General features: G+C 48.9%; 3 protein-coding genes across 5 annotated transcripts in view; 2 read left to right on the forward strand and 1 right to left on the reverse strand.

Moving 5' to 3' along the window:
* The first annotated feature begins 6 nt into the window (after positions 1-6).
* Positions 7-6,311, forward strand: ATPAF2 (ATP synthase mitochondrial F1 complex assembly factor 2). The gene is made up of 8 exons (XM_051779045.1): positions 7-228; positions 1,960-2,004; positions 2,307-2,452; positions 3,070-3,167; positions 3,879-3,959; positions 4,091-4,203; positions 4,988-5,103; positions 5,700-6,311. The coding sequence occupies exons 1-8, from the start codon at positions 99-101 to the stop codon at positions 5,835-5,837; spliced, it is 867 nt and encodes a 288-aa protein (XP_051635005.1). The 5' UTR covers positions 7-98; the 3' UTR covers positions 5,838-6,311.
* Positions 6,312-7,192: 881 nt separating this feature from the next.
* DRC3 (dynein regulatory complex subunit 3) lies at positions 7,193-23,768 on the reverse strand. Its single transcript, XM_051779362.1, has 13 exons — positions 23,564-23,768; positions 22,211-22,383; positions 20,732-20,848; positions 19,195-19,361; positions 18,456-18,602; positions 17,163-17,282; positions 15,947-16,062; positions 14,480-14,651; positions 11,343-11,474; positions 10,019-10,089; positions 9,104-9,227; positions 7,632-7,763; positions 7,193-7,457 (listed from the first exon to the last, which is right to left on the reverse strand). Exons 1-13 carry the CDS (start codon positions 23,632-23,634, stop codon positions 7,359-7,361), a joined length of 1,641 nt encoding a protein of 546 aa, XP_051635322.1. The 5' UTR covers positions 23,635-23,768; the 3' UTR covers positions 7,193-7,358.
* Positions 23,769-23,786: 18 nt separating this feature from the next.
* The window catches only part of TOM1L2 (target of myb1 like 2 membrane trafficking protein), a 57,326-nt gene continuing 53,490 nt past the window's right edge, over positions 23,787-27,622 (forward strand). For all 3 annotated transcript variants that reach the window (XM_051778223.1, XM_051778227.1, XM_051778234.1), the window contains exon 1: positions 23,787-23,917. In XM_051778223.1, coding sequence (XP_051634183.1) covers positions 23,866-23,917 — 52 coding nt within the window. In that variant the 5' untranslated portion in view covers positions 23,787-23,865. The remainder of the gene's footprint in view (positions 23,918-27,622) is intronic.

Consider the following 27,622-nt stretch of genomic DNA (forward strand, 5'->3'; position numbering starts at 1 on the left):
CGCGGCGGGGATTGGTTGAGGCCGCCGGCAAGATGGCGGCGCCCAGGGAGCGGCGCTGAGCACGGTCGGGGGGGCGGGTGGTGTGTCCGGCTGTCGCGATGTGGCGCGGGTGTCGCCGGCTGCTGTGGGATCGCTCCCTGCCTATCTGGGTTCCCCGGTTGCCTTCTACCGCTGCCGGGAGCGGCCCGGCGGGGCCATGCGGGCGCCGGGCCTATGCCCCGCCGGGAGGTGAGGGAGCGCCGGGGAGGCTCCAGCCGCCCTTGGGGAAGGGAGGAGCTGCCCAGGGGTCCTCCTGGATCCCCAGGTCACTCTGGGCCAGGGCAGGGCTGGGATCGGAGCCCTGAGGGCGGGAGGAGAACGGCCCCGCGTGGACCGGGCTCCCCACGGGCAGAGAGCGGTCCCGTGCCGGGGCTCCCCCCGCACCCTGCTCCGGGCTTTAGGGGGTGTTCCGAGCCGAGGGTTCGCTGGCAGCACGGGGGAGTCCTCAGTGCACCAGTGTCTCACTCGTGGGTTTGTGTTTTGTTGTTTTCTAGGGATTTTGGGGGGATGGGACCTAGCCGCGGAGGGGGGGCTGTTCAGGCGTGTTCTGGGCCGTGTGTCCCCTCCGCCGATTCTGCTGGAATCGCGTGGGTTTGAGGGCAGTAAGATTAGTCTCGTTCTGTCCGAGGTGAGGCTGCAGAGTCGCGGTGACTCACGGCAGGGTTTTGGGAGCCCACTGATGTGCCTCAGGGCTCCTCTGGGGGACACACACACTTCAGTCTGTTTTTAGAGCTGTGCCTGTGGCACTTTCTGAGGCCCCAAAACTCACAGGTCGCTGAGCCTGAGCAAATCCTTCCATTTCCCCAGCGGGAATGTGCTTTTTTTAGCCAGGAATAACAGACCTGCAGCCTGACCTGCTTGCTGTGCCCTTCACAAGTCAGATTTATGGGTTTGGGATTAACAACCTGGTTGCTGTTGTCAAGGGAATGGGTTGTGGATTCTTCCTGCCTTGTGGGAGCGATGTGAGCCTTTGGAATACAAGTAGTCCTGCTCTCAGGTGTTGGGAGTGTGGGCAGCAGTGCTGGTAGGGAAGGAGGCTGCTCCTAAAACGAGACCTGCAGTTCCCTCAGGCTCACCTTGCATGGAGCAGGTGTATTCCTAAGCTGAGTAGCCTGGAGAAGAGGAGACTGAGGGGAGACTTCGTGGCAGTTACAAATTCCTCAGGAGAGGAAGAGGAGGGGCAGGCACTGATCTCTGCTCTGTGATGACCAAGGACAGGACCCCAGGGAATGGGCTGGAGTTGTGTCAAGGCAGGTTTAGGTTGGATATTAGGAAAAGGTTCTCCCAGAGGGTGGTTGGGCACTGAACAGGCTCCCCAGGGCAGTGGGCACAGCACCAAGGCTGCCAGAGCTCAAGGAGCATTTGGATGATCCTCTGGGGCACAGGGTGGGACTCTTGGGGATGGTGCTGTACAGGGCTGAGGGTTGGACTCCATGATCCCTGTGGATCCCTTCCAACTGGGCATATTCTGTGATTCTGTGAAGCAGAGAGCTGGATGAGGCAGTTGAGGGATTAATTTGTCAAATGTGATTGTAGGGGGAGAATCTGGAAAGGTTGACCCCGAAGTGAAACTGGGAGTGCTGGGACAGGTCTGCTTTGGAAACCACCCCTGCTATGCTCTGGAACTCATTGGAGGCCAGTGCAGAGGGAGCTGAGCTCCCAGCCTGGCAGGAGTGCAGCTGGTTCCATTCACTTCCCAGCTGTGCACTCTGGTTGTCACCGGTTTCCTGGTGCTTCCCAGCTGAGTGGAGCTCACTGGAGTGCAGTGCTGGGAAACTGTGGATGAAGGGCTGGATTTTTGTGGCCAGGCCACCTCAACAACACTAGGGGCTCTGTCTGTTCTGGGCTGTGATGGGGAGCAAGGGAAGGGGCTTGAATATCCTTTAAGTGCCACCTGAGTGACTCTATTTCTGTCCCCAGAGAGGAAGAGGTTCTACCAGAACGTGAGCATCTCGCAAGGAGAAGGTGAGTAGGGCCACAGGATGGTCCCTGGGAGGGATGTCATCACCCCACACCACGTCAGCATGGGTCCCACAGTCCAGGCTGTGGGAGGGGGGTGTTTGTCACCAGCTGCTCTGCCCCTTCCTCATCTATGGCAAAGCTGTGTGGTGGGAAACAGCTTCCAAGTGGTGGTGGGAAACTTGAGTATTCCTGGTCCCTCATTCCCCCAGCTCCAGCTCTGACTCTGCTCCTGCTGTGGGGTTGTCTGTTGTTCCTTAGTGCCTGCTCCTCTTTGATTCCCCAGGATTTCTACTCTGATTCCCCAGGAGGCTTTGAAATAAACCTGGACCACCGAAAGCTGAAAACGCCCCAGGCCAAGCTCTTCACTGTCCCCAGCGAGGCTTTGGCCATTGCAGTGGCAACAGAGTGGGATTCCCAGAAAGACACCATCAAGTTCTACACAATGCACCTGGTGAGCACAGCAGGGTGGGATGCTGAGACCTCCAAACGGTCTCCAGATGCAGGATGTGGAGGGAGCAGGTTGTCCTGCTCCTAATGACTGGATGTGGCATTCAGTGCTGTGATGTAGTTGACAAGGTGGTGATTGGTCAAAGGTTGGATTTGATGATCTTGGAGCTCTTTTCCAACCTAAGAGATTCTGTGATTTTGTCCTGATGCCCATGGAAACAGGGACAAGAGGTCAGGACTTTCTCTGGGCACCCTGCAATTGTGAGGTGATTAGATCATGGCTAGGTGCTTGTCTAGGGGGAATCTCTGCCACTGTGGGGCCTTGAGAAGGGGCTGGACAGTGTTATTGGGAATAGTGAGGGACAGGAGGAAATTATGAGCTCTGGGGCAGTCCATGAGCCCTCTTCCCTGCTGCTTAATGGGCTACTCCCAAGGGTTCTGAAAGATTCTGAGGAGATTCCTATTACACAAGCCACGTTCTGGCCCTGCACTCCCTTTTAGCTGCACCCCTCGGTTCTCCATGTGCCATGAATTCCTCTGCTTCTTCTTGACATTGTACCATGGAAGCTGCTGCCTCTCCAAGCCTTGAATAACAGCAGTTTAAACTGCCTTTATCCCCAGACCACTCTGTGCAACACGGCGCTGGACAATCCCACGCAGCGAAACAAAACGCAGCTGATCCGAGCGGCTGTGAAGTTCCTGGAGACAGACACTCTCTGGTACGAGGTGGAGGCCCAGCTGGATTTTGGGGAGGTCGTTGGGGAAAGTGAAGGCAAATGTCTGCTGTAACCTGGTCATGGCAGGGCTCTGATCTGTGCTGGTTTGGGCCCAAGGGTTTGAATTAGTTTAGACCAGTCCTATGTACTCCTGTGCCAGTACAGACACCTCAGACTACTTGTACCAGTAGGAAAAGGCTCTTCATTCTTTAAAGTCCTTGTGGGCTGCAGGAGTAAGCCTGTTCATGCCCAAGCTCCTGTCTCACAGTCCCAGACTCCACTGGCAGCTGCACAGATCCTGGAGGGAGAGTGAGACAGGCCTCTGGCCCTCCCCCATGGCTTTGGTCAGACTGGGAGCAGGGAATGCTGAACTGAGCTGCTGGGCAAGGAGAGACATAAGTGGCCCCACACAGAGTTCCAGTGGGATTTGTCTCCTCCTCTAACTGCTAAACCTCACTGCATCTTGTGGCTTGGGGCTACCTGCAATTTTCACTTGGCCAGTTCACTGCTCTGTTTTGTAGTAAGATAGAATTGTCCTTCCTGGAACAATAAAAAGCTCCAAATTTAGGGAAGAGTGGGGGGATTGTTCCCAGTCACTGCTACCTGGAGGGACAGCAGGCCCTTGCTGCTCTTGCTGTGGTCTGGTGGGGTCAGTGTCCTTCCCAGAGGAGTGTCCCAGCCTGGGAGTGACCATCCACTGTGGTTTTGTCCCAGCTATCGTGTGGAGGAGCCTCCAGCCTTGGCAGAGCTGCAAAAGAACGAATGGGATCCAGTGGTTGACTGGGCTGAGAAAAGGTAAGAGCTTAAAGGTGTTTTTGTCTGATTATGCCCTGCCTTGCTGAGCCCAGGAGCTCTGGTGCTTGTGGCTGCCAGAGCCACAGCTCCACAAGCCTTGGGCTTTTCCAAGGGCTTGGGTGTCATTCCAGGTACAATGTGACAATTGGCTCCTCGACCAGCATCCTGGGGCCCAACATCCCAGCCAGCACCAAGGAGACCTTCATCAGCCATCTGGCATCCTACAACATGTGGGCCCTGCAAGGTGAGCGAGGCTGGGCCGGGAGCTGTCGGCTCAGCCTGGGCCACTGAGGAGGTGGTTCCTCTCCACAGGGCAGGGAGTGTCCATAATGTTTTTCTTCTCCTGCTTAGAGTGTTGAGGTTTATGTTTTAAATCTGCAGGCCAGGCCCTGAGCTGTGTTTGTCACGGGCAGGGAGTCTCCCCAGTGCCACTGGTGTTCAGGGTCTGACCGTGCTGTCCCATAAGCTGGTTGGTCCCTTAGCACAAATAACTTCTTTAATGCCAAACCTTCTAATTATTTAATCCCCAGCTTTGTTACCAGGAAAAGAAATGGGGCTTAGTACTCCAAAGTGCCCACACTGTGCACTGTCCTCACTTTTTTATCCTTATAACCCACTTGTTCTTGCCTGAACCTGCTGAATGACACCTAAAAGATAAAGAAATGAAGTGACATTTGCTCTGCTCAGGACCTGAATGAGCAGCAGGCAGTGAAACCCACAAAAGACACAGAATGCTCAGGCCTGGATGGTTATCTCTTCCCTTTGCACAGGGAGGAGGGATTGTGGCAGACTAAAAGGAGGTGGAGTCCAGGGCATGGCCTTTGTCACTGTGGTGGCAGGGCCAGCACAGTGCTCTGTGCCTGCTGTTAAACAACAGATCTGAGTGTCCAGGTGCAGGTGGGAGGATCACTGGCCCTCCCTGAGGGGTTGTCACACCCTCCCTGCCTCTTCAGAGTGTGTGAAGATGGTGCTGTAAAGCTGTAGAAAACAGCCATGAATCCTGTTTGTTTTGGGTTATTCCCTTCCAGGTATAGAATTTGTAATCACCCAGCTGAAATCGCTGATCCTGTCCATGGGCCTGATTGACAGGCACATTACAGTAGAGAAAGCTGTGCTTCTGTCTCGCCTGGAGGAAGAATACCAGGTAAATTATGTTACAAAACAGCCCTATAATTCAAATAGCAATAATCTCAGCATGACAAATGCATCCCCCACCACAAATAACTGCCAAGGGAAGTGCCTGCTATAGCAGGAGACGTTCCACTCCACCAGTCTCCATGTCTGAGAGCGTTTGGAGTGTGCTGCTGCAGAGCAACACCATGGGCACAACAGCCCAGAGTGCTCCCAGGGCTGCCAGTTTCTTTTCACAGAACCCAGATGGCTGCTTTTCTCCCTCTCTAATCTGAAGTGCAAAGTTGTGGCTGGCTTCTCTTGCTGTGGGTTATCCAGCCTGGAGGCCTTGGTAGATGCCAAGCTACCAAGCTTGCTGGAAATTAGCCTGGTGTGAAGCTTTCCCTTCCCCAAAAGTGGCTGAAGTTGGGAATCTTTTCACTGTCCTTTTAAGGGGCTTTGCCTCATACCCCAGTACAGATGGAGCATGTCCTCATCTGGAGATGTCCTTAACCCAGCAGTCAATGATCAGAATGTTTCTGGGGGATTACCTGTGCTTGACACACAAGGAGGAAGGCTGAAAGTTGCTGAGCAGCTCTGAGTATAGTCCATGTTCCTCCTCTCCTTCAGATTCGGCGCTGGGGCAAGGTGGAGTGGGCCCACGACTACGACCTGTGTGAGCTCCGTGCCCGCACGGCAGCTGGGACTCTCTTTGTTCACCTCTGTTCAGAGAGCTCAACTGTAAAACACAAGCTGTTGCAGGACTGAGGCAGCTGGGCTGGGCACAGGGGAAAATTCCCACCTGGGAATTGCTGGCCTGACCCAGTGGATGGTAGGCCAGCACTCCTGCCATCCTGTTTTCCCTGGGATCAGCCTCACGTGCTATGACTTTGTGGGCAATTCCTCACTCGGCCTGCCTGCTGCAGTGCAGTGCCAGCAGTTTGAGCCCACAAGGAGGAAAGGTCAAGGTGAGCTTCCCCAGGGCAGCAGCTCCATCCATTCCTGGCGTCTGTAACTCATCTGAGGAGCTCCTGTGGAAGAAACAGCTTCCTGGGCAGGGCACGGCACAGACATACCCAGCATATGCCACATGTCTTCATAGCTGCCAGCTCCTGACACACACTTGTTATGGAAATCTGAAAACAGACTCCACTGCATCTGTTGTTCATCCCTCGGCGTGCCTGCCTGTAACACCAGGGTCTCTGTGTTCCATTAAAGGCTCGCCCCTGTGAGGTACCAAAAGCTGTGTGTTTCTTTGTTTAAATCACCAAACCATGAGGTGGGTCCTGAGCTGCCTGACTCTGGGCAGGTGTTGGGATAGCTCCAGGCATTTAAAATCATGGAGCGGAGCACACACTTAACTACTGTGCCAGCCTCTCCATGCAGCTGAGGAGATAGCAAGGAAACAACTGTGCAGTTCTGGAGCAAGAGGAGGGCAACCTGGGCTCCAGCCATTTTCAGAAGCACGGAGCAGGATGAAATAAATCAGTGTTTGACAGGCAGCACCAGCCACGGGGTTTTCTGAGAGACCCGCTCCCTCCCTGGTGTGCATAGGCAGCCACCCTCTCGTTTAACCTTCCCACCTTCTCCTTGCTGCCTGCCTGGAGCAGCGCCGCCCCGGCCAGCACCGTTCCTCAGAAGCTGTCCAGAAGCGAGCGTGGCAGCGGCTGTCACCGAGCAAGGAGGGGAATTAATGACTCCTCGCTTGGCTGTCGTGAGCGGCGGCGCGTGAGCTCCTGTGGAACCATTGATTTCCCTTCCTGCTGGCTGGGGGCTGCTCTGCTCACGCTGCAGAAAAGCCGCTTGCGAGAGGCGGTGGGAAGATGAGGCTCCCAGGCATGCAGAGCCCCCGCCAGCCTTGTGCCTGCTGAGCTGGAAACCTGCTGTTATCTCGGGGGTGGTTTGATGGAGAGCGCTCCTCTCCTGAGCTGCTGCCTCGTGCCTGCGGCTCACAGGTTCCTGCCACTGTGCTTGCAGGTACCGAAGCTTTCAGGCATGATATGCTACGATGATTTGGTTCAATCAGCTCACAGCTGATCCATAACCCCCTGTGACCAGGTCTGAGCTGCCTGCACGGGCTTCGTGCCAACATGATGGAAGAGACAGAGCTTCGGATGCTTTTCCAGAGTCAAGAAGTAGCTTTTATTTGCGGTTTATGGTGGGATGGAAGAAACGTGCTTTTGGTTGGAAACGTCCCAGGCAGCTCGGGCATAGAGGCAGCTGTTCCTGCTGGGGGCTGTCCTGTGTGCCCCCAGCTGAGGCAGCTGCCCAGCCCTATTCCACAGGCTCCTAGATCTTTGTGTTATCCAGCTCTTTCTGGAGAGTGTTGATGTAGGACATGATCCTTTCGATACAGGCACGGTTTCTGTCGCTCTCAGTTTGGAAAGCCTGGACAGATTGAAACCGAGCAGTGAATCTGCAGGTGTGTCAGGGTCCCTTCCCGGGGTCCCTGGAGCACAGAGAGCTCCAGCAAAGGTCCAGGAGGGTCTCTCCTCGCAGTGGCCCTGCCACCTGGGCCAGAGCTGTCTGTGCCCCGTCCCCCTGAGCACAAGGGTCTCTTACCTTCTCTGTCACAGAGATGTGCCAGTGGTAGGTGTTGCAGAGCATGTCGCTCTCCCGCTTATCAATCTTCCGCAGGCGGATGCTGTGGGACATGTTGACGGCGTTGACAATGGTGTTTTTGTCCACGAGGAGCTGGGAGGTAACGTGACCGGATGAGGGGAGGGGGTGGGCACACAATGAAAGCAGCAGAGCTCGGAGGGAGCAGAACAGCAACTGCAGTGCTCCAGGGGAGAAATCAGCCCTCTGTTCAAACTGGTATATCCCTAGTCATGGGGATGAATCCAATGTTTTACCCTTGGCCTTACTACGGTGTAGTGGAGCTTTATCCCTAGTGCAGGTGGGGAAACTGAGGAAGCAACCTTGGTTTCACGTGCTGGGAGCTATGTGCAGGCAGGGCTCCTGTGCAGCTGGTGCTGAAGCACGGCTGCATATGCTCCAGCATCCCTGGAAATGGAAAATCACATTTGGAAGGGTCTCCTGCACTGGTGGCACTGGCTGTAAATTTTCATTTTTGGAGAGTCCCAGCTTCTAATGGAAGCAGTGACTTCCCCCATGGCTCTAAATAGAGGGTGGCTTTGCTAACCCGTAATGACTCTTCTGCAGCCAAGTGCAGCTGTTGGACAAATGGAGATTGCTTCTCCCTGGAAATGGATGGCAGCGAGGCAAAATGGGTGCGTGGCAGCGGAGCAGAACCACCACCATCTGCACGGCCAATAAAGCAGAGAGCTCCCCCCGGGCTCAGGGGTCTGGTTTGTGTCTGTCAGCTCTTGATTACCTGGAGTTACGGAAGGCTGGGATAATCTGGACAGAGCAAAACCACAGCTAATGCAAACTCAAGTAATTGAGACACTAAACGAAGGAATAACAAAGGCAAAAAGGGCAGCAGGAGCACTGCAACAATCCCCGTGGTTTTGGGAAGGCTCCTGGGATCTTTGCTCTCACAGCAAGACTGAGGGGCTGGTGGAAGGCTCCATTTGAAATGTCACATCCTGCCTCCAGGTCAGCTCGAGGGCTGGGGGATCTCCAAGAAGGGCTTTTGAAATCACTGAGGCAAACAGAGCCCCAGTGCATGAAATTCAGAGCGCTGTTGAGATTCTGCTGTGGGAGCAGGGAGAGTCTGAACAAAACCAGCTGTGAGTGAATGCTGCAAAGATGCTGCCTGAGTGCCTGGAAATCAGCCAGAGCACTGAGTTGTGCTGGAGGCAGCAGAGATACTTCTTCAGCATCCCTCCTGAGCTGCTGCCACCAGCTCTGGCAGCACCCAGGGAAACGTGCAGTGCAGTTATCCCCTCTCCTAGTCAGTGGAGATGTCCAGAGCCAAGTGGGGCCTCTAAGAAGGAGGTTATGCTCTGGTTCAGGGATGGCTCTGGCAGCACTGAGTCTCCTGGAAATCCTGTCCCTTCAGAGAAGAGGCTGTGGCTTCCTTTGTTTGCTGACTCCCTACCAGAGATGGATTTTTTTGGTGCCCTCACCGTTAGAACATCAGCTGGCAAATCCTCCTCAAGCTTGCCCTTGAGTGATTTCTCCAATGTGGTGAGAGCAATCTCCATCAGCTTTTCATGGTGCTGGTTTTCCAGGTCCCGGCACTGGCCCATCGTACAGAAGATGTCAAGGAAAACGTTGACCACACCCCTCACCAGTGGAGATTAAACAACTTCCTGTAACTGGGACTAAGTGTCCACAGTGGCTTTTGCAGGAAGGAGCCTGGCTGCCCCCAGAAGCTGCTGTGGTGGAGGGTATCTACTTTCAGCTCTTAATCACACATTGGGCCTCATCTCACTGCTAAAAATGACACAGAACTGAAAGAGGACCCAGCTTTGCAAGAGAAATCAGAGGAGGCCTCCAGGTAAAAGCTGAGCTCTGAGTGCAGTGCAATTATTTGCACCAGGCCAATAGATTTCTAGATTTAAAGTAGAGTAACCTGTCACTGAAGCACTTCAGTGTTCTCATCTCCCTTTTTTTCCAGAAGACATCACAAACACAAAAATGAAGGCCATTTAAAGAAATTTCAACAAGAATTGTAAGTATTTCATTGGCTGCTATGGCAGTAATGTATGTAGAAAACAGTCTAACCAGATCTTCCCATGGTTTTGTCTTCTCTGTGTGGAGAAGAAAAGAAAATTCCCGACAGGGTGAAAGCTGCCCAAGTCCCACAGACTTTCAGCACAGGAGAATTTAGATCTTTTTGTGCTCTCCACAGTCTCCACAGGAAGAAGCTGGGCACCTTAAATGACTGTTCCTCAAGGCTGGGAAAAGATATTTGCTATTGATTAAAAAAAATAAAATTAAAAAATAAAGTTTTTATCTTGATGGCTCATTTGTGGATTTAGAGGTGAGGTGTAGTACATCACTGAGAGGTCCAGGCCAACATACTGTGAAAAGGATATATCTCTTTAACATTTTCCATGAATGTTGATACTATGACATCAATGGTTCTTTTAAAACCCTGTAACTGCTCCTTAACAGAGGGGAAAAAGAGGAAATATCACAATGAAAACTTGCATAAACATAACAGGGAGTCAGGGAGTCTAGGAGGAATCTACAATTTACTGTAATTTGGACTCACTGCTGTTATTAGCATAGTCAGAAACTAAACTGCCTCGAGCATTTAAAGTGCTTTCAAAGTGCTGCAAGATTTTCTTTCCTCCTTCAGGGACAGAAAATCAGAATCAGTTTATTGGAGGGAAGTTGACTGAATGATGCCTTTACCAAGTGTCTGGGGCAAGCCAGCTGATCCTTCCTTACCCTCACCCAAGGAATGCCTGGATAGGGCTGTATTCCCACCCCCTGCCATGTCTCCTTGTCTGTGTGAAGAGCCTCTTGTCAGAAGCATAACCACTGCCTGGGCTTATTGCAGCTTTTGGGTTAGTCTTCAGAAATTAAAATTGCTGCTGCCTATTCCCTCCCTCAGAAATGGCTGATGGAGAATCTGTGAAGTGTTGCACTTAAATGTCTTGATACCCAAATCCTGCACATCCAGGAAGGCACACAGGGGGAAAAGTGCTTCTGCTCATCCCATCAGGGACCACAGATAGTGAAGGCCAACTCAGGAAACACTAAAAGGCACAATCCTGATGCGCTGAGGATCCATTCTGAGCTGCTGATTTCTGCCATCCACACTCCCAAAAGTAAACTGCTGCCTCTGCTTGCACACAGGCCACAGCTCCTGCCTGTTCATTTTTAAACAGACTACTTGGGTTTTCTTCCTTAAATGAAGATGCACATTAGCAGCCCTGCCCTAGTTTTTCAGGAAAAGTCTGGGGAGCAAAAGGCAGCTATTATGCAAGCAAATGCAGTAAGCTGAGCAGGAATGTGTGTAATTTTATTCATAGCAAAGATCAGCTTCAAAGAATTACACCTCTAGAATCCCAAATGCACACCCCATGCTATGCAGTGACTTGTGCAGACCTATAAAATGACTGCACAACCTCCCTTTCTCTGAAGTGTGGGAAATCAGCTTGGGGAGATGGGAAGGACGTACAGTGTTCTGCTCTGAGAAACAGAAATCTCTTGTAAGGTGTGCAGGGCCTGATTTCACCCATATCAACTTTGAGCAGAGGAAGAGTAAGATGGAGACAAAACTTCAGCCTGAGTGAAGTCCCGTGCTCCCCTCTTTGTGGAATGAGCTGCTAAACAAGGGTACAGCAATAGAAAAGTGACACCCCCCATGTTCTGGCTGTGAGGTCTCACAGGTGTGTCCTTGGTCCTTACCTCCAGCTCGTTGGATAGCAGTGCTTCCAAGGTCATGAGTGTACCTGACAGCTGAAGGATGTCCTCCTGGCACTCGGCTCGTTTAGACTCAGCAACATCGTAACTCCTGGCATGATGAATCTCATCCAGCCTCTAAACACAGAGATACATAAATTACTTACAGTTTGTGTTCAGCACTCCATTGCAATCTAATTAACTTGTTACATATGTGAGAAAAGTTCCTGCTGCTGATTAGCTGAAATGAAATGTGATGATTCAGGGAAGTCTCCACATTTACATACTGGGTAGTCAACAGTGCTGAGGTTTGCTACTGCACTAATGATCCCGATCCAGGGGCAGTGCAGTGGGATTGGGAAAATGCTTCCTCATCCTCCACTCAGCAGAAGACTTTGGCCTTTCTTTGGTTTGCCTTCTGACACATTTCAAGCAAAAAAAAGAAAAGGAATAATATTAAATTCCTGACATTGCTGGCCACGAAGAAGAGATTAACAATTACTCGAGAGAAAGAAAAGCAGGCCTAAATCCTGATCCACTTCACACCAAGGAGTATCTTGACTGACTTCCATAGGGTCAGGATTTAGTATTCTGAATATGGAATACCTATCATTGCCTGCCTTCCCCTTACAGCAAGGATTTATTGCCCTTCAGAATTAAATATTGACGTCAGTTTTGTATCAGGCAAGATTTATGTTTTCTTGGATCAAAAAAAAAAATCCTCTTGTGCTGAGCAATGTATTCTTTTCAAACCTGTTTAAAATAAGTTAACAATTGTTAAAAAAAGGAGGAAAAATATATATGTTTTATTATATCTAATCTACTTCTCCTGAGTGGGAATGGAACGGGCTAAAATAAAGAATTCTGATGAAAACCACTCCCAAAGGAAATGGACCGAATTATCTAAATTTTGCAGTGTTAAAAGGGGGAAGGGGAGAGCAAGGTATCTTCTTCTCCAATGTAAACAAGTTAGGAGGCTCAAAAGGCTCCAGAACCATTCAAGCTGCACCTCTGGGAGCAATAACTTCAAAGTTCAAGGCCTTTAATGCTCCGTAACCAACTTCAGAGAGCACAGTGATTTTACAGGTTACCCAAGTTTACATGAAAGGATTACAGCCAGACAAGCAGCCCTAAGAATGGCTCACAGACTGGAGTCTGCTGGGGCCTCTGTGCCTTTTGAACTCCTCCAGCAATTTTAAATGACTACGGAAATGCTGTTAAAACACTGTGTTCAGTTTTGATATCAACTCCTCCAATATTTATATGAAAACTGTCATGCTGTGTCCTGTTCAGAGAATCACAGAGTGGTTTGGATTAGAAGGGACCTTAAAGTCCATCTTGTTCTACCCCCTGCCATGGGCAGGAAGACCTTCCACTAGACCAGGTTGCTCTTGTCCAACACTGGCCTTGGACACTTCCAGGGATGAGGCAGCCCCAGCTTCCCTGGGCAACCTGTGCCAGAGCCTCACCACTCTCACAGGGAAGAATTTCTTCTTATATCCAATCTAAAACTCCCCTCCTTCAGCTTAGGGCCATTTTCCCTCGTCCTGTCCCTCCATGCCCTTGCAGCTCAGTCCATAGCTGATCCTGTAGGTCATCAAAGATGAAGAGCCAAAATCTGGCCTTTGTCCCGTTTCTTTGGGCTTGATTTTGGATTTTCTTTGGGCTTTCTTTCTTTTTGTGCTATTTTAGCTTTCTTTTGTTGGTTTTAGGGGTTTTTTTTATGGAAAGTATAATGGGAATTAAAGTGCAAGTTTAACTGAACATGCACATCAAACTTTGGGTTGGAACTGGAGGATCCTTCAGTCCCTTCCAACCCAAACTATCCTGTGATCCTGTGACTCTGGCAGTGCTGCCAACTCATGTCCCAACCAGAGCTGCTGGAGCCAGTTTTCCAGCATGAGTCAGCAAGGTCCAAGGCCCCAGGAGCAGGGTGACTCAGCAGCTGGAACAAAAGTGACCTGGTTTGCAGCCAGCGCTCGTGACTCTGCTGGTGTCACTTGTCAGGGACCTGCTCTCTCAGCTGACAGTGTTACCAGGCTTTAACCACCTCCCCCCTTTATTTTTCCTGTGGAAACAAAATCATGATCCATCTATTATGCATGGTTAGAAAGGGATCCAGCTAGAAGCTACGCCCTGAGCAGCCACAATGGGTGGCTGCAGTTGAACAGAATGAAAAGAAAGAGTTTCTGCTTTAAAAAGACTAGAAATACATTACAATAACTTCATCTGAGGGTTTTTTTTTGTTATAGTTCTTTGAGCTGTTGTTGACAAAATGAACTGAAGCAGAAAATTACTTGAAAATAAACTGAATACCCTGCAATTTCCTTCCTTTTCTTCCCCATTTTTCAATGAAGGGAGAGCTATCAGAGACATCAAAGAGAAGGGAAATGGCATTTAATCTGACAAATCTATATTTTAAATCAACTTCATAAAAATATTTAAACTAAAAGAAAGGTTGAGCATATCCATTTTCTTAAATGTTGGTAACTTTTCTGGATGGCAAAAACCAAGCTAAAAAACTCCACTCTGTTTAGCCACTTTTTTTCTGCAGAGCCTTGAAGGACCTTTACCTTTAGAGATGATAATTTTATGACATGTTCATTTTGTTCTATGCTGAATTTCCAGTATAGATAAAGGCTGTATTAACTGGCTGTGCTTTGCCCAAAGGGTGGAAATTTCAATTCCCAAATTTTTATCCAACATAAACTACTAAAAAACTTTTAACATTATGGTATGATGTCATATTAGCAAAAAAAAAAAACAAACATTTTTTCTTCACGCAAATCTATACTGTAAAAAACTTGTAAGAAGATATCAGTGAGTGAGCACTGGAAGAGGTTGTCCAGAGGGGCTGTGGAGTCTCCATCCTTGGAAATATTCAAACACAGTCCTGGGCAGCCTGGTGTGGGTGGTCCTGCTTGATCAGGGGCATTGGACCAGATGACTTTCACAGGTCACTTCCACCTTCAACCACTCTGTGATTCTGCCATTAGGCATCAAATACTGATTCCCATTACAGCAGTGTCAATCCAGAATAATTTTCCTAATTTTAGTGGAGTACACCCTCATTTTCAGTGACATTAAAAGCTGGCATATGATGTAGAGAAATCATGTATCAAACAAACAAAAGTATAAATTACCTGTTTGTTCCGATTTTCAAAGTCAAACATTGCTTTCTTGCTCTCTTCCTGGCTGGCTAATAGAATTTCATGAAGTTTTTTGTAGAAATCAGAGACTTCAGCTTCTCGTTTTTCATACTCTTCCAGTCCATAGTTATACAGTTTCCCACAAACTGAGACAAACTCCTTCCTGTATGTGACAGCAGAGTCAAGGGCTTTGCTTGTTCAGTGGAGCAACATGTTATGTTCCCTCCACCTCTGCAAATCTGAGGAACAAGAGCTACAAGCTACTTTTATGTAAACCCTGTGGTTCTTGCTGGGAGCAGGCTGCCAAATATTCTGTCTGGGGAAGGACTGGGTCACCCCTTCACATTTTATGCAGAGGATTTTGCTGCCTTAAGGGTACGGAGAAAGCTGTGGCAATTTGAGGGGGCAAAAAGCCTTGAGGTAGAGAAGGAAATGCATACACTTGTCTGACTCTTCTGACACAGCAGCAGAAGGAAGTGTACAACCCTATCTATCTTCACAAGTGTGAATACAGTGCCTGGGTAGTTAATAAATACAGCTCTGGAGCCTACAGCCAGAGCACAGAATAAACTACTGACTTGGTAGCATCACAAAAATAACGTCAATTTTTCTTCTGCTATTATCTTGGCAACGGAATTGTTTTTGGAGTCTACTGTAGTTAAGCCGTGATGCATTTTTCCCCAACAGTGTAATGCAATTTTAAGGAAGGTCAAGTTACTGGCCTTGACAATACTCTATTAATCTGAATGAGAAAAGAAAAAAGGCCAAAAAAAAGCGTCTGCTTTCTGCTCCCCCGTGTAGGAGCAATGATCAGAAAAATGTGCTGGCCTGGAAACTTCCCGTTGCCAGTTCTGGCAGGTTGTGAGATATGCGACTCGTATCGTTCTGATTAGTCTGTTCCTATCTCCCACCACTTCAATTTCAACATGATTTTAGCGGCTGCGCTCTCACAATCCAACTGACAGAGATTTATCTTCCAGCTCATTTTAAACTTTAAGTGGATTGCAGACTTAAAGAAAGTACAAAGCCTTGATTCTTGCGGGGTCACAAAAGGAGGCCGCCGAAATTGTGTTTGGTTCAGGGGAAGGAAAAGGAATATGGTAATTACAACGGTGAGAATTTAAAACGCTGGGATCTCATGACCTGTCGGGGATAGAAACGAGTGGTTTTACAAATGGGATGTTTCAAGCTGGGCTGGCCAGCTTGCCAGTAATATGAACCATTTGTTTGGAGCCCTCATATTTCACAAGATATCAAGCCTTAAAGCTGTCAGTGGTCTCACAGTCTTGCAGCGTAATTTTTGGTACCATTCCAAAATTGAACACAGACTGTCTCAGATCTTAGATCAATGTAGCTTTCAGCCCTGGACAAAAGCAAAGGATGAAGAGTCCCTGTGGGTACACCTCTTTCTTAACTCCAGGCATTACCTTTTAGCTGTAGGTATTCCAAACCCAGGAAGGATATGCCTGCAGCAGGTCCCCCACTCCAGGGAGGGAAGCCAGTTTGGCAGCTTCTGTATCATCTTCATACAGACTGTCAAACAGGAATGATCCATTCAGGTGCTCAACAAAGGCTGTCTTTGAAGAGAAACAGAGGAAAATAAGTAAAATACAGATGCCAACCTGCTGCCAGTCCTCAGGATGTGTCTCTCTTACAAGCACCTCACCAGCAGCTGAACACTGGTGCAGACACAGTTATACCAACACAGCAGACACACCAACCAAGCCAGGAAAGCACCTTGCAACTGGAGTGAAACCCACCCCAGGGGTTTTGCTGCTACAACTCTGTAGCCTAAGGATAGAAAACACTGTTTAATCTCATATCATAGAATCATAGAATCATAGAATGGGTTGGAAGGGACATTAAAGAGCATTTCGTTACAACCTCCTGCCACGTGCAGGGACACCTTCCACTAGACCAGGCTGCTACAAGTCCCATCCAGCCTGGCCTTGGACATTTCCAGGGATGGGGCAGCCACAGCTTCTCTGGGCAACCTGTGCCAGTTGCCAATATATGACCTTATCACATACAAACACATATTGCAAGGCTTTTAAGCCTTTCAGGTAAAGTGTTAGTGGACTTTGGAGAGGGCTGGAGGGAAAACATGCAGACATCCTCCCTGTCACTGAACCACCTCCTGCTCTTCAGCCCGTGTGACCTTCCAGAGGTCTGAAATACAGAGCCAGGCCACAAATGAAAGCACCATTCTGCCTGGTGTTGTTTTCAGTCTGGTCACAGGACTACAGGGATCTCTCAAAACCCTGAAGAGTTTAACCATAAAACTAATGAAAAGCCATTAACTTAGTGTGAAGGAGAAAAAAAGTCACTTCCCTATGAAAATTCTAACAGTTCCCTCAGACCTGTAATTTTCTCAATCTCATGTCAGGTTGATAAATTCCTTGGGTATGATTTACTATTTAGCTTTCCAGGGTCTATATCTGTAGTTCCATTGTTCAGCCCAAAGAATTATGTTCTCCCATGTCATGTGTATTCCACAGCAGTTCCTGTTTTCATTCAAAAGATGAGATTCAGGGATCACAGAGATTAATCCAAGCCTTAGTTTTAGCAGAGTCGATGTTAACCTCTCATTAAATCTCCAAGCATGTAAAAGACAAGTCAATATGTGTTTGTGCTTCTTTCTCCTGAGACAACACACAACCAGCCAAAGAAAACCTACCTCATGGTACTCCAGCTCTTCCTGCTTTGCCTGTTTTATCTCCTGAAGAGCAAGGGCCCGAGCCTCTTCTTGTTCCAAGGGCTTTGTAAGATCTTGATACTTTGAAACTGCATCTTCTCTCTGAGAAATACAGATAAAGCATTTGTATTAGATTATCCAGCAGTGCTCAACAAATCTGGGCATAGGTAATTGATCTTTCTAGAAAATGCACCTGAGTGACATCTGCATCTCCATCTATTCGTGGGCTTTTTATTAAACTACTTATGAAGTTTCTAATCCATTCCTCATACCATTTTCTGTTGGCATATTACTCTGCTTCTGCATTCAGTGCATCTGAGCTAATTCAGTCGCAGGAAACTTTTCTCTCTCCATTTTCTCATATTTGGAGTTGTTTTTTTCTCTCTTGGCAGGAAGTACTATTTTGACTTCTAGAATTTGAGCTCTGATTTGATCAGCCAGTGAGGTTAATACATTTTCTAGGGAGGAAGAAGGCTCTTTGGAGGAGTGGATGGCAAGGTAGTACCAGGGGCAAGAACCTCATTAGCTTGAAACTGAAGCTTGACAAATTTAAGTATGCAGTTCTCTGACGCACTGTCTGATGAGCAGGGACTGCACTCCATGACCTGGAAAGCCCTTCCAGTCCTATGCTAAGAGCAATGTATCTTCCAAGTACAGCTCCTGCTCTGTGCCAAACAAATTTACAATTAATCATGTTCCTTGGTTACTAAAAAAACACCTGAACAAAAAACCCCTCATCTTTGTTCCTTTGAGCTGTGGGATGAAAAAGCATCCCACGGGTTACTGGTGAGGATGAACTATCAGAAATCAAGAGTGGGAAGTGCTTCCAGGCACCTCCTTGCCTGGATGGTCTGTCAGTCTGCCACTGAAATAAATGTCTCTGTGAGCAGCAGGACCACCAAGCTTCCTTCCCCCTGGATCCTTGTCTCAACACTCATTTCTTTGAGTTCTCTAAGAAGACTTGCACTCACACTGCAGCCTCTCTGTGGCAGCAAGAACCAGGCCCCTCTCCCACACACAGCTGCTGATTTTCACAAAATCTGTGAAGACATTGTGCTTCTGACACCTTTACTCCTCTGTCAGATTTGATAGAATTTGGCCTACAGGTTCACAGCTGTTAGGTGGAAGAAGAATAAACACTGTGCGCTTCTGTGAGCCTGATTTCTGCAGGGAGCCTGCCCTCAGTGCTGGAATATTGCTGGCACACCAACAAAGGAAAGGCTCTGTAAGAAGCTGTTGCCTGATTTCCCAAGCAGGGAATTGCAGAAATCTTACCGTGGTGTCTCTCACGAGCTTGAAGTCCAAGTACACCAGGTTTGGAAGATGAGCAACAACAAACAGCATGTACTGCTTGTCATCACAGAAGGGGTTCCCAGACAGGTTCAGTGTCCGTAAGCTTTTTAACCTCCTGAGATAGACAACCTGTGCCAAAGGGAAAGAGACCTGTACTTCCAGCTGCTGGGGAAACACAGCCTTGAAATTCGTTGCTCTTTTTACATTTAGGTTGGAATATGTTTTCTGCTCCACTGCAAAATTCATATGACACTCAATTATGAGTTTCTAATGCTTTTGGGAAAGGAAATACTTAAATTCACATTGGGAATATCTAGACAGTGGGTGGAGAGAGAAGGCAGATGGGGTAGGCAAATCACAGGTCTTAGATGGGTAAAATGCCCTCAAAAGAACCCCCAATAAATCCTAGTCTCCTTCCTTTTCTCATATGTAACCACTTATCCCTTTTCTAGCTTTCGTGGGAGCCAATAGGAATTTTGCCATGGCTGACAGCAGTGACAGAACTGGGCCCCCAGGAGTCAATAATCTAAAGGAGAAGTGGCTGCAGGAAGCACTCAACACCAGGACAGAGGATCCAAACCACAGTGGACATTAGACTACTTAGAAATCCTAAGGAGAATTTTCTCCCCTAAGGAGGGGCTTGGACACACAGTGGCAAATGTCAGTTTTAGAAAATCTGATCCTTTGACAAGGAATCTTTTCAAAGGCAGGGAGCACTCACATTTTCCAGATTGGTCAGGTTATTCTTCCCTATGGAGAAAATCTGCAGCTCTTGCAACGTGTCCATATTCTCAATTTTAGATATTCTGTTACTGTAGAGACTGAGGTCTTGCAGTTTGACAAGGGTATCCAGGCCCTCAATTACTTCAATATTGTTGAAGGACAAGTCTGGGGAAGAGTTTAGAAATCAAAGGTAAATTATTTCCAGCAGAATGCCCTGATTCAGACCTTGCATTTAGCCTGGCTCTGGATTTAGGAGTTTATGTACAGATTTTCCTCAGGGGTGGTCAGTGTCCCCACAGGAAAAGCTTGGCATTAAATCATTCTTCATTCCTATCTCCTCATTGCAACTGTCCATGCAAATTCTAAATAAGAGGAACAGCTGAAGTTACTCCATGCAGAGTCCACATACACAGCCTGAAAGGGACTTCTGCCTTATGGGGAAACCCAAAACACAAGAGGTGGGGAAATTCCCTAAGAGGGGAATTTCTGTGAGGAATTTCTGTGACAAATTTGACACTCCTCGTCTTGTTTCTTTCAGACTCTGACCTGCCACACCAATGCCACTGTTGTGGTCACTCTCATAGGACAGACATATCCCAGTTCCACATCAGTGGAGGTTTGCAAAGGCATACACCCACTTTAGATATTTCAGTCCTTGAAACATCCTCTTCTCCTGCCAGAACATCTATCCTAACACCACGACTAAGGGCAGTATTTGCTCTCTGGCCAGTACTGAGCAATTCAAGAGTCCAAAGACAGTTGATGAGGTTACTTGGGTGGCTGAGACACTCGTGCAGCAGCAGCAGCTGAACCACTGCAGCCTTTGGGCAAACAGAACATGAGAATGTGCTTCAAAACACTCTGCTTACACTGTGGTGATCAGTTGGTGATTCACAAGTGCATCAGTCATCTGTGGAGCAGAACAGTGCAGACAACTGGGTGGAAGAGCCCATTAGACATCTCACGATGTGCTTACGAGCTGCAGCCCTGCGTGCTGAGGATATATTTAGACTTCCAGCCAGCAATGTGGCTACAATTCCAGAGAATGCTCCAAGCTGTGCATCTGTGCAGCTGAAAGGAGTCACATAAGGCTACAAGGACAGGCACTTCTTGGGACAACAATGACACCAAGCCCTTAAGGATGCAGGGGTAAAGATGGCGGGTTGCAGGCTCTGAAATGCCTGCAGTAGCTTTGAAAACATGCTTCTAAATCACAGAGGTGCTTCCATAAATTTTCCTGAAAGTCATCTCCAAATACAATACGAACCCTGGAAACAACCTTGAAACCTCAGCATCCTGTTCCTGCCACACCAAATGTATTGAACCCAGTTTTGAAACACATGAAGGATTGTTTTGCAGCTCTGATACTCAGGCATTTTGACATTTGACAGTCAAATAAGGAAACACACAGACAGCTGACAGCCTTCCCTGGGAAAGCTCCTATCAGTCGTGTTTGAGAAGAAAGGTGACATCCTGGTTTATCACAGATTGCTCTGCACCTGTGAAGGACCCAACCTCCTATGCCTGTATCTCACCAAGCCATACAAGGTGAACCAGACTCTCCAGAGCTTCTATCTTCTCAATGACATTGTTGTCCAGCTGCAGTTTAGTCAGATTCTCCAGCCGCCACAGATTATCAATCTGCAGGATACCTAAAGCCACAGGGGAAAAAAAAAAATAAAATAAAATTGCTTTTCATGTGAGACAGCTTTTGGTTTACCAGACACGCTGTCTTGCACAAGAGAAACATGTCCAGTCCCACCTCCAAAATGACTTTCAGCGTGTGATGAGTGCCCTGGAGAGCTCAGAGGTGCACTGGCTGGATGAGATTTCAATGAAACAGCCCAGTTAACCTCAGTGTCCTGCACCAGTGCACGCTGCTCATCAGTGAGGCCGACGAGGCGCGGAGGGGCTGCTGACTGTGGCCCTGCACTCCAGTGGCTTTATGAATCCACCAGTAGGAGGCCTTGACCTTCATTTTCCCTTCCAGCTCCGAGAGGGACATTTGGGATGAGCTCTGCTTTTCTCTGCATTTGCAGTCTAGCAGTTCCCAGCTCCTGCTTTTGTAAATGACTCTCCTGCTCCCAGCATTCTCATCACAGGAGAGGAAGTTAGAGTCTACTCTTTCAGTGAAGGCTGCAGTTTAGAACTAATCAATATCCCTGCATTTAGCTTCCTCCAAAAAGCAGAATCACAAGGGCAGGCTGTTAGGCACTACATCAAAACATCAGCACCAAAGTGACAGGAAATACAGAACATTCTCATCCCCATTTCTCTTCTCAGAACTCATCAGTTGCTCTCCAGCTATCCTCATTTACTGAGGGCACACTAGAGCAAGAAATTGCATGCACAAAATATTCACACAGTCTGTATTTTGTATGTGCAAACAAATCTATGATCCACTAGGATCAGGTCAAGGGAGTCTTTTCTAAGGAAATCAACTCATACACACATTATTTTACTGGAGCACACAATGAATAATCGAGAGTAGATTTTTGCCCATCAAATTATAACACCCTCCCCCCAATACTCAAATATTGAGCCAAATGTTCTTCCTTTTCACTTTTTGAATGCAAGTTTACGACTGGTTTGATAGTAAGAGGCAAGCTGTGAAAAAGCTATGGATGACCAGAGGACATCACCAAATTGGACTGTAATCACCATAACCCCCAAAATTGCTCTCACACAATCACCAGCCATGGCAGAGCCTGCCCGGGGTTGGATTTGTCCATGCACTGAGGGGCCCTATAGGCCCGTGGCCTGTAGGTGTCACCACAATATAAATGTTAAATGAGAACAGCAGTGACAATAACAATGGGAAGCAAAGCAGCTTTGAGGTTACCCATCAGCTCGCTCATACTTTGCACAGGGATGACCAAAAGTATAAGCCCAGATGTTACTTTTCACATAAAAATTCCAAGCTAATTGTGATTGTTTAATTGCCCGCCCTGTGCTTTGCTCTATTACCTTCTAACAAAAGAAGAAGGAAAGAATGCATATATTCTGATACTCACTTTTAAAGCTAAGCTGTAGCTCTGTCACATCCTTAAAGTTAATATTTTCCCCTTGGGCAAGTTCTCCAAGGTCCTCTGGACACGTCTTTTCAACGGCTTTCAGAACCATTTCATCATCGATAATGTTTGGCTCGACGTCATTGTAAAACTGACTCATTGTGAGAAGTGTCAGCCTTAAAGGACAGAAAGGAAAAATAAATTAGATCACTGCCCTGCTAAAATTTCCAGCAGTCACAGAGTCACAGAATTCCAGAATGGTTTGGGTGGGAAGGGACCTTAAAGTTCATCCAGTTCCACCTCGTGCCGTGAGCCGGGACACCTTCCACTAGCCCAGGTTGCTCCAAGCCCCGTCCAACCTGGTCTTGGATATTTCCAGGGATGGGGCAGCCACAGCTTTTCTAGGCAACCTGTGCCAATGCTTGACAACACTTTCAGTGATGAAATTCTTCATGGAAATTTAAATGTCCCTAATGTTGCCCTGGAGGCATGAGACTATTTGTCTTTCCAGAACCGTGCACAGCTAATGAGTCAGTGTGAAGGACTGGAATCGTCAAGCTTTTGCTTGTGTAAGATGTCTGTAATTATGGAATTTGTTCTGATTTTTTTTTTTTTTTTTTTTTTTTGCATAGGACAGGAAGGATAAATGTCTGAGTTTAGGGAGTTCTGTCCTCATCATGGCTTTTTATTAACAAACCAAATCTGTGCTCAGTAAAGACTAAAGGGCAGCAAGTTCTGGGTTTATCCATCCTTGCCCTTCCTTTCCACCTTTCTTGTAGAATCCCAGGATGGTTTGGGTTGGAAGGGACCTTAAAGCTCATCTCGTTCCACCCCCTCCCATGGGTAGGGACACCTTCCATTAGACCAGGTTGCTCCAATCCCTGTCCAGTCTGGCCTTGGGCACTCTCAGCGATGAGAACTTGTCATTCGTCCCTTCAGAAGCGTCCCTTTAGAAGCGTCTCTTCTAACCACCTTTCCCCGGTGTGTGGGAAGAGGCCACCGGTTCCCCCCGCGAGACCCACCGAGGCCGAGATCCCGGCCTCTCAGGCCTCTCACTCGCAGGCTCCGAGTCGGCTCTGTGCCCAGTTCCTAATTCCTTATTCCCGATCCCCTATCCCCGATCCCCTATTCCCGGTTCCTGGTCCCCGGTTCCCACCCGCGCCTCGGCGCCTGTTGCTAAGGAAGCTCGGGCGCGTTGCTAAGGGCGGCCACATGACCTCCTCAGGCACCAATGGGCGCGGAGTGGGTGGGAAGGCCTGCTGCCAATCAGGGTGCAAGAAATCCGTGTCAGCCAATCAGCGCCGGGACCGTGCCCTAGGGGCGGAAAGGGGCTCGCGTGATTGACGTTTTCCTTACCCAGTAACGTTACAAGAAGGTTTGGCCTTTGCCCAATGGCGAACGGCAGTCGCAGTGTCCCCGCTGTCCATCAACCGGGGGCGGGGAAACAGGCGGGACTACCGTGAGGGCGGAGCCCTCGCTTGACAGTGATGGACACCTCTCTCAACCAATGACACTGCGGCGCGTCCGGACAGAGTCCAATGGAACGGAGGGAGGCGGGTCGCTCTGGTCAAAGTGCGCTGCGATTGGTGTGCGCGGCTGTCAGTCAGGGCGCGGTGCGGGAGGGGGGGCGCCGGGCCGCTGTTTGTTGTCATCCCAAGATGGAGTTTCTGCTGGGGAACCCGTTCAGCACCCCGGTGGGGCAGAGCCTCGGTACGGCGGCCAGGGGGGCTCCGCGGGGGCCGGGCGAGCCCGGGGAGCAAGAGGGGCCTTTGGAGGGTGCGGGGGGCCCCGGGCAGCGCGGGGGGCTGGGTGTCGGTGAGGGGCTGTGGGGGCGTTGGGGGGCTGTGAGGGCCCGTGGGGGGCTCTGGGGGTCGATGAGGGGCTGTAGGGGCTCGAGGGGGTTAGTGAGGGGTTGTGGAAGGGTCTGTGAAGGCCCATGGGGGGCTCTGGGGGTCGGCGAGGGGCTGTGAGGGTTAGTGGGGGTGTTTGGGGGCTGGTGGGGATCGCTGGGGGTTGGTGGGGGTCTGGAGATGGTGAGGCAGCTGTGGGGCTGTCGGGGGGCTGTGGAGGTGTGGGGGGGTCTGTGGGGAGTAGGGGTTCCAGAGGTTGTGAGGTTGGTGGGGGCTCGGAGGTGGTGGAGGTTTTTGGGGCTGGGGGGTGCTGGAGGCCTCGGGGGGGCTGTGGGGTTAGTGAGGGTCGTGGGGGGCTCGGTGGGCAGCCAAAGGCTGGAGGGCAGGGGGGCCTTGGGCAGCCTGTTGTCCATGGGGAGGGAGCGATTCCATGTCGAGATGGATGAAGGAAAGTTGTTGTATCTCCCAGCTCTTTCTCCTGCATTGTGAGTGCCTTGTTCCAGCCCACCCTGTCGTTGATCCACCTTTTCCCAGAGTGCTGAAATCCCCCTGGACCTGTGTGTGTGCAGGGGGGTGACGTGGTTCAGAGACACAAACATGGGCTCAGTGTTCAGCCTGGAGCTTGAGCTGTGGTTTTGGTGACACTTTGGTGCCATTAGCAGGTGGTTCTGAGCCAGCTTTCACTGCCTGGCCAGTCAAAGCCTCCCTGGGCTGCTGGAGCTATTTCCTGCCTCCCACAGACACGTTCATTCATGGCAACCCAGGTTTCAGTCTGGGACCCTCGGGGAAAGCCTGGGCACCACTTGTGCAGAGTTTGATAACTCTGAGTTCTCACCTTGGCTAGGTGGGCTCTCAGTGCCTCCTGCACTCCTCTCTTGAGCCCTGAAGAAATATAAGATCTCTGACATTGTGCTGGGAAGGAACAGGCTGGCTCAGGTTCCTGCAGTGCGGGGCTGTGCTGGGCAGTCCCCAAGCCAAGGTGAGGCTCAGTTGAGCAGCTATTCTGGGAGGAAAGGTTAGGAGAATTGGGATTGTTCAGCCTGGAGAAGAGAAGGCATCAGGGTGACCTAATGGTGGCCCTCCAGTACCTGAAGGGAGCTGGACAGGGACTTGGGACAAGGGCAAGGAGTGACAGGATAAGGGGGAATGGCTTCACACTGCCAGAAGGCAGGGTTAAATGCAATATTGGGAAGGAATCCTTCCCTGTGAGGGTGGGGAGGCCCTGGCACAGGTTGCCCAGAGAAGCTGTGGCTGCCCCATCCCTGGAAGTGTCCAAGGCCAGGGTTGGACGGGGCTTGGAGCAACCTGGGATAGTGGAAGGTGTCCCTGCCCATGGCAGGGGGTGGAACTGGATGGGCTTTTAAGGTCCCTTCCAACCCAAACCATTCTACAGCTCTATGAATGCTCTTGTGTTGACATCCCCCTCTGGAGAAACCATGCTCTGTTTCCTTGATTTCTTAAGCAACAGGAATTCTAATGCCTTTTTTTTGGGTCACATAGAATATAATATTCAAAGCCAGGTTGGATGGGGCTTGGAGCAACCTGGTCTAGTGGAAGTTGTCCATGGCAGGTCTTTAAGGTCCCTTCCAACCCAAACCAACCTACAGTTCTATAATGTACAGCTATGCATAGTGTAGCCTATAGCTTTTCTATGTTAATTTATGGAATGATGGAAGTCTTTGAAAATTGTCATGGAAAAATTTTGCAGAGCAAACCTCTTTTATTGTAGTCTCCTCACCCCTATGTGCAGGGGCAGCCCCTGGTCAAGGTAAAAGGCCCTTGAACTGGTGAGTCTCATGCTGTACTTTGAGCAGGGCTGGACTCTTTGTCAGGATATATGGAGCATATGTATAACTTGCTGTTTGTCCTCAGCCATCTGGGGTGTTTATTTCTGCTGCTGAGGGAGAGAAGTGCCGAGAGTCAGAGGATAATAATGAGAACAGTACAAGTTAAAAATGATTTTAGAGTGAATTTGCTTTGTTGTGTTTGGCCATCGGACCACCCCTGCCAGGACAAGCTGCTCCTGGGCCAGGCCTCTGCCTCATCTCTTTATTGACAGCTTTTTTAAGCATCAGTCAGTGGTTTGAAGGGACTTAAGAATTGGTAGGGGGGAGGATGGGAGCAGTAAAATCTGCTATTTTAGCCTCTTTAACTCTGGAGTGCAAAGGTTTTCACAGCTCTCACATCCCTTTGCTCACTGCCAACTTTGGGGCTTTGAACACTGAGCTGCTTCCATCAGATAAGGTCAGGTGTGCAGCTTCCCTTAATGCAAAATTCAGCTGCACTTTAAGAATGGGTTTTTTTCACTCCCAGGGGGAAGAGATAGCTGCAGATTTTATTTTGGAAGACAAATTTTTCTGCTTCTCCTGTTGCTGCTAGTTATCCCTTTCTGAGACAGCAGTAAAACAAAAGCATGCCTTGTTCTCAGACACTGCTATTTGCCCAGTGCTTCCACAGTTTGTTTTCCCAGTGAGCTTGTGGAATGTAATTTTCACTTATGTTTCTCTTCATTCTTTAAAAGAAACTGAATAATTTTGTATTTCTGTTTAAACATATTGTGTTGAACACAGTTGTGATGTTTTCAAACAAGGCCTAACACTTACCATAAGGAAGAAGTGCAGAAAATCCTGTAGGTCCATCGGCACACCAAGAATGTGTGTTCTCTGCCAGGAAGCAGCAGAGGTTCACGTGAAGATTTAATTAGGGCTCTACAATGTCTGCAGATAAATGCCAGGTCTGAAAGAACAAAGATGTCAGAGAAGGTTTGGGGAGAGCCTAGAGAGGTAATACAAGGGATTTTCTCTTTTCTGCTCTTTATCTGGATAATGTCTGAAGCCAGGCAGGCTTTTTATGTTAACTCTTTTGCTTAATGTGGGAAAGTAATGCTGGGATGAGCTCAGAGGATTTGTAATGGAGATGGATAGAGTCTCCTGCATCTAAAGTGCCAATTGAAATGGCAGCCAGGTTCCTCATGGCTGAAAGCTACCTGAATTTTGGGCTGGCTTATATGGTACCCTCTATTCAATTCCCAGTGGTGTCATGGCAGAAACTGTATCAGCCATTACCATGGCTGCTAATTACAACCCTCTCTTAATTTTGCTGTAATACTTTGATTGACCTGTGGACACTGAACTGTCCTTGTATCTTCAGCAAGGTCTTCTCCTGAGCAGAGGGGGTAGGGTTTTGGTGGGATGTTGTGTGGAAGGCAGGCAGCTGTGCCTAAGAGATTCCTGAACTCACAAAATCATTTTCATTCCACATTACATTTTGGCTGGAGGTTGCTGAGAAGGGAGGTAATATATAAATATATAAACTACAAATCCCATTCAAGATTTTGTAGTAGAATCCAAAACTTCCCAAAGGTTTTGTGAGGTGCTTTTCAGAAGATCCTCGTGGAGGCTGGTGAGAGTCCAGAGGGTGGAACTGGGTGCCGTGGCTTTGTAGGCTGCTGAGTATGTTGGGGTTGACAAGATCCTTTGTGCCACTGGGTGCTGGCCCTGTTCTTGCAACTGAACTCTTTATTTTTTTCCAATTAATACTGTAAATACTAGATCCTTAGAGGAAG

The sequence above is a fragment of the Manacus candei genome, unplaced genomic scaffold, assembly GCF_025592945.1.
Source record: "Manacus candei isolate 608988 ecotype Guabito, Panama unplaced genomic scaffold, ASM2559294v1 h1tg000002l, whole genome shotgun sequence".
In the NCBI taxonomy this organism is placed as follows: Eukaryota; Metazoa; Chordata; class Aves; order Passeriformes; family Pipridae; genus Manacus; species Manacus candei.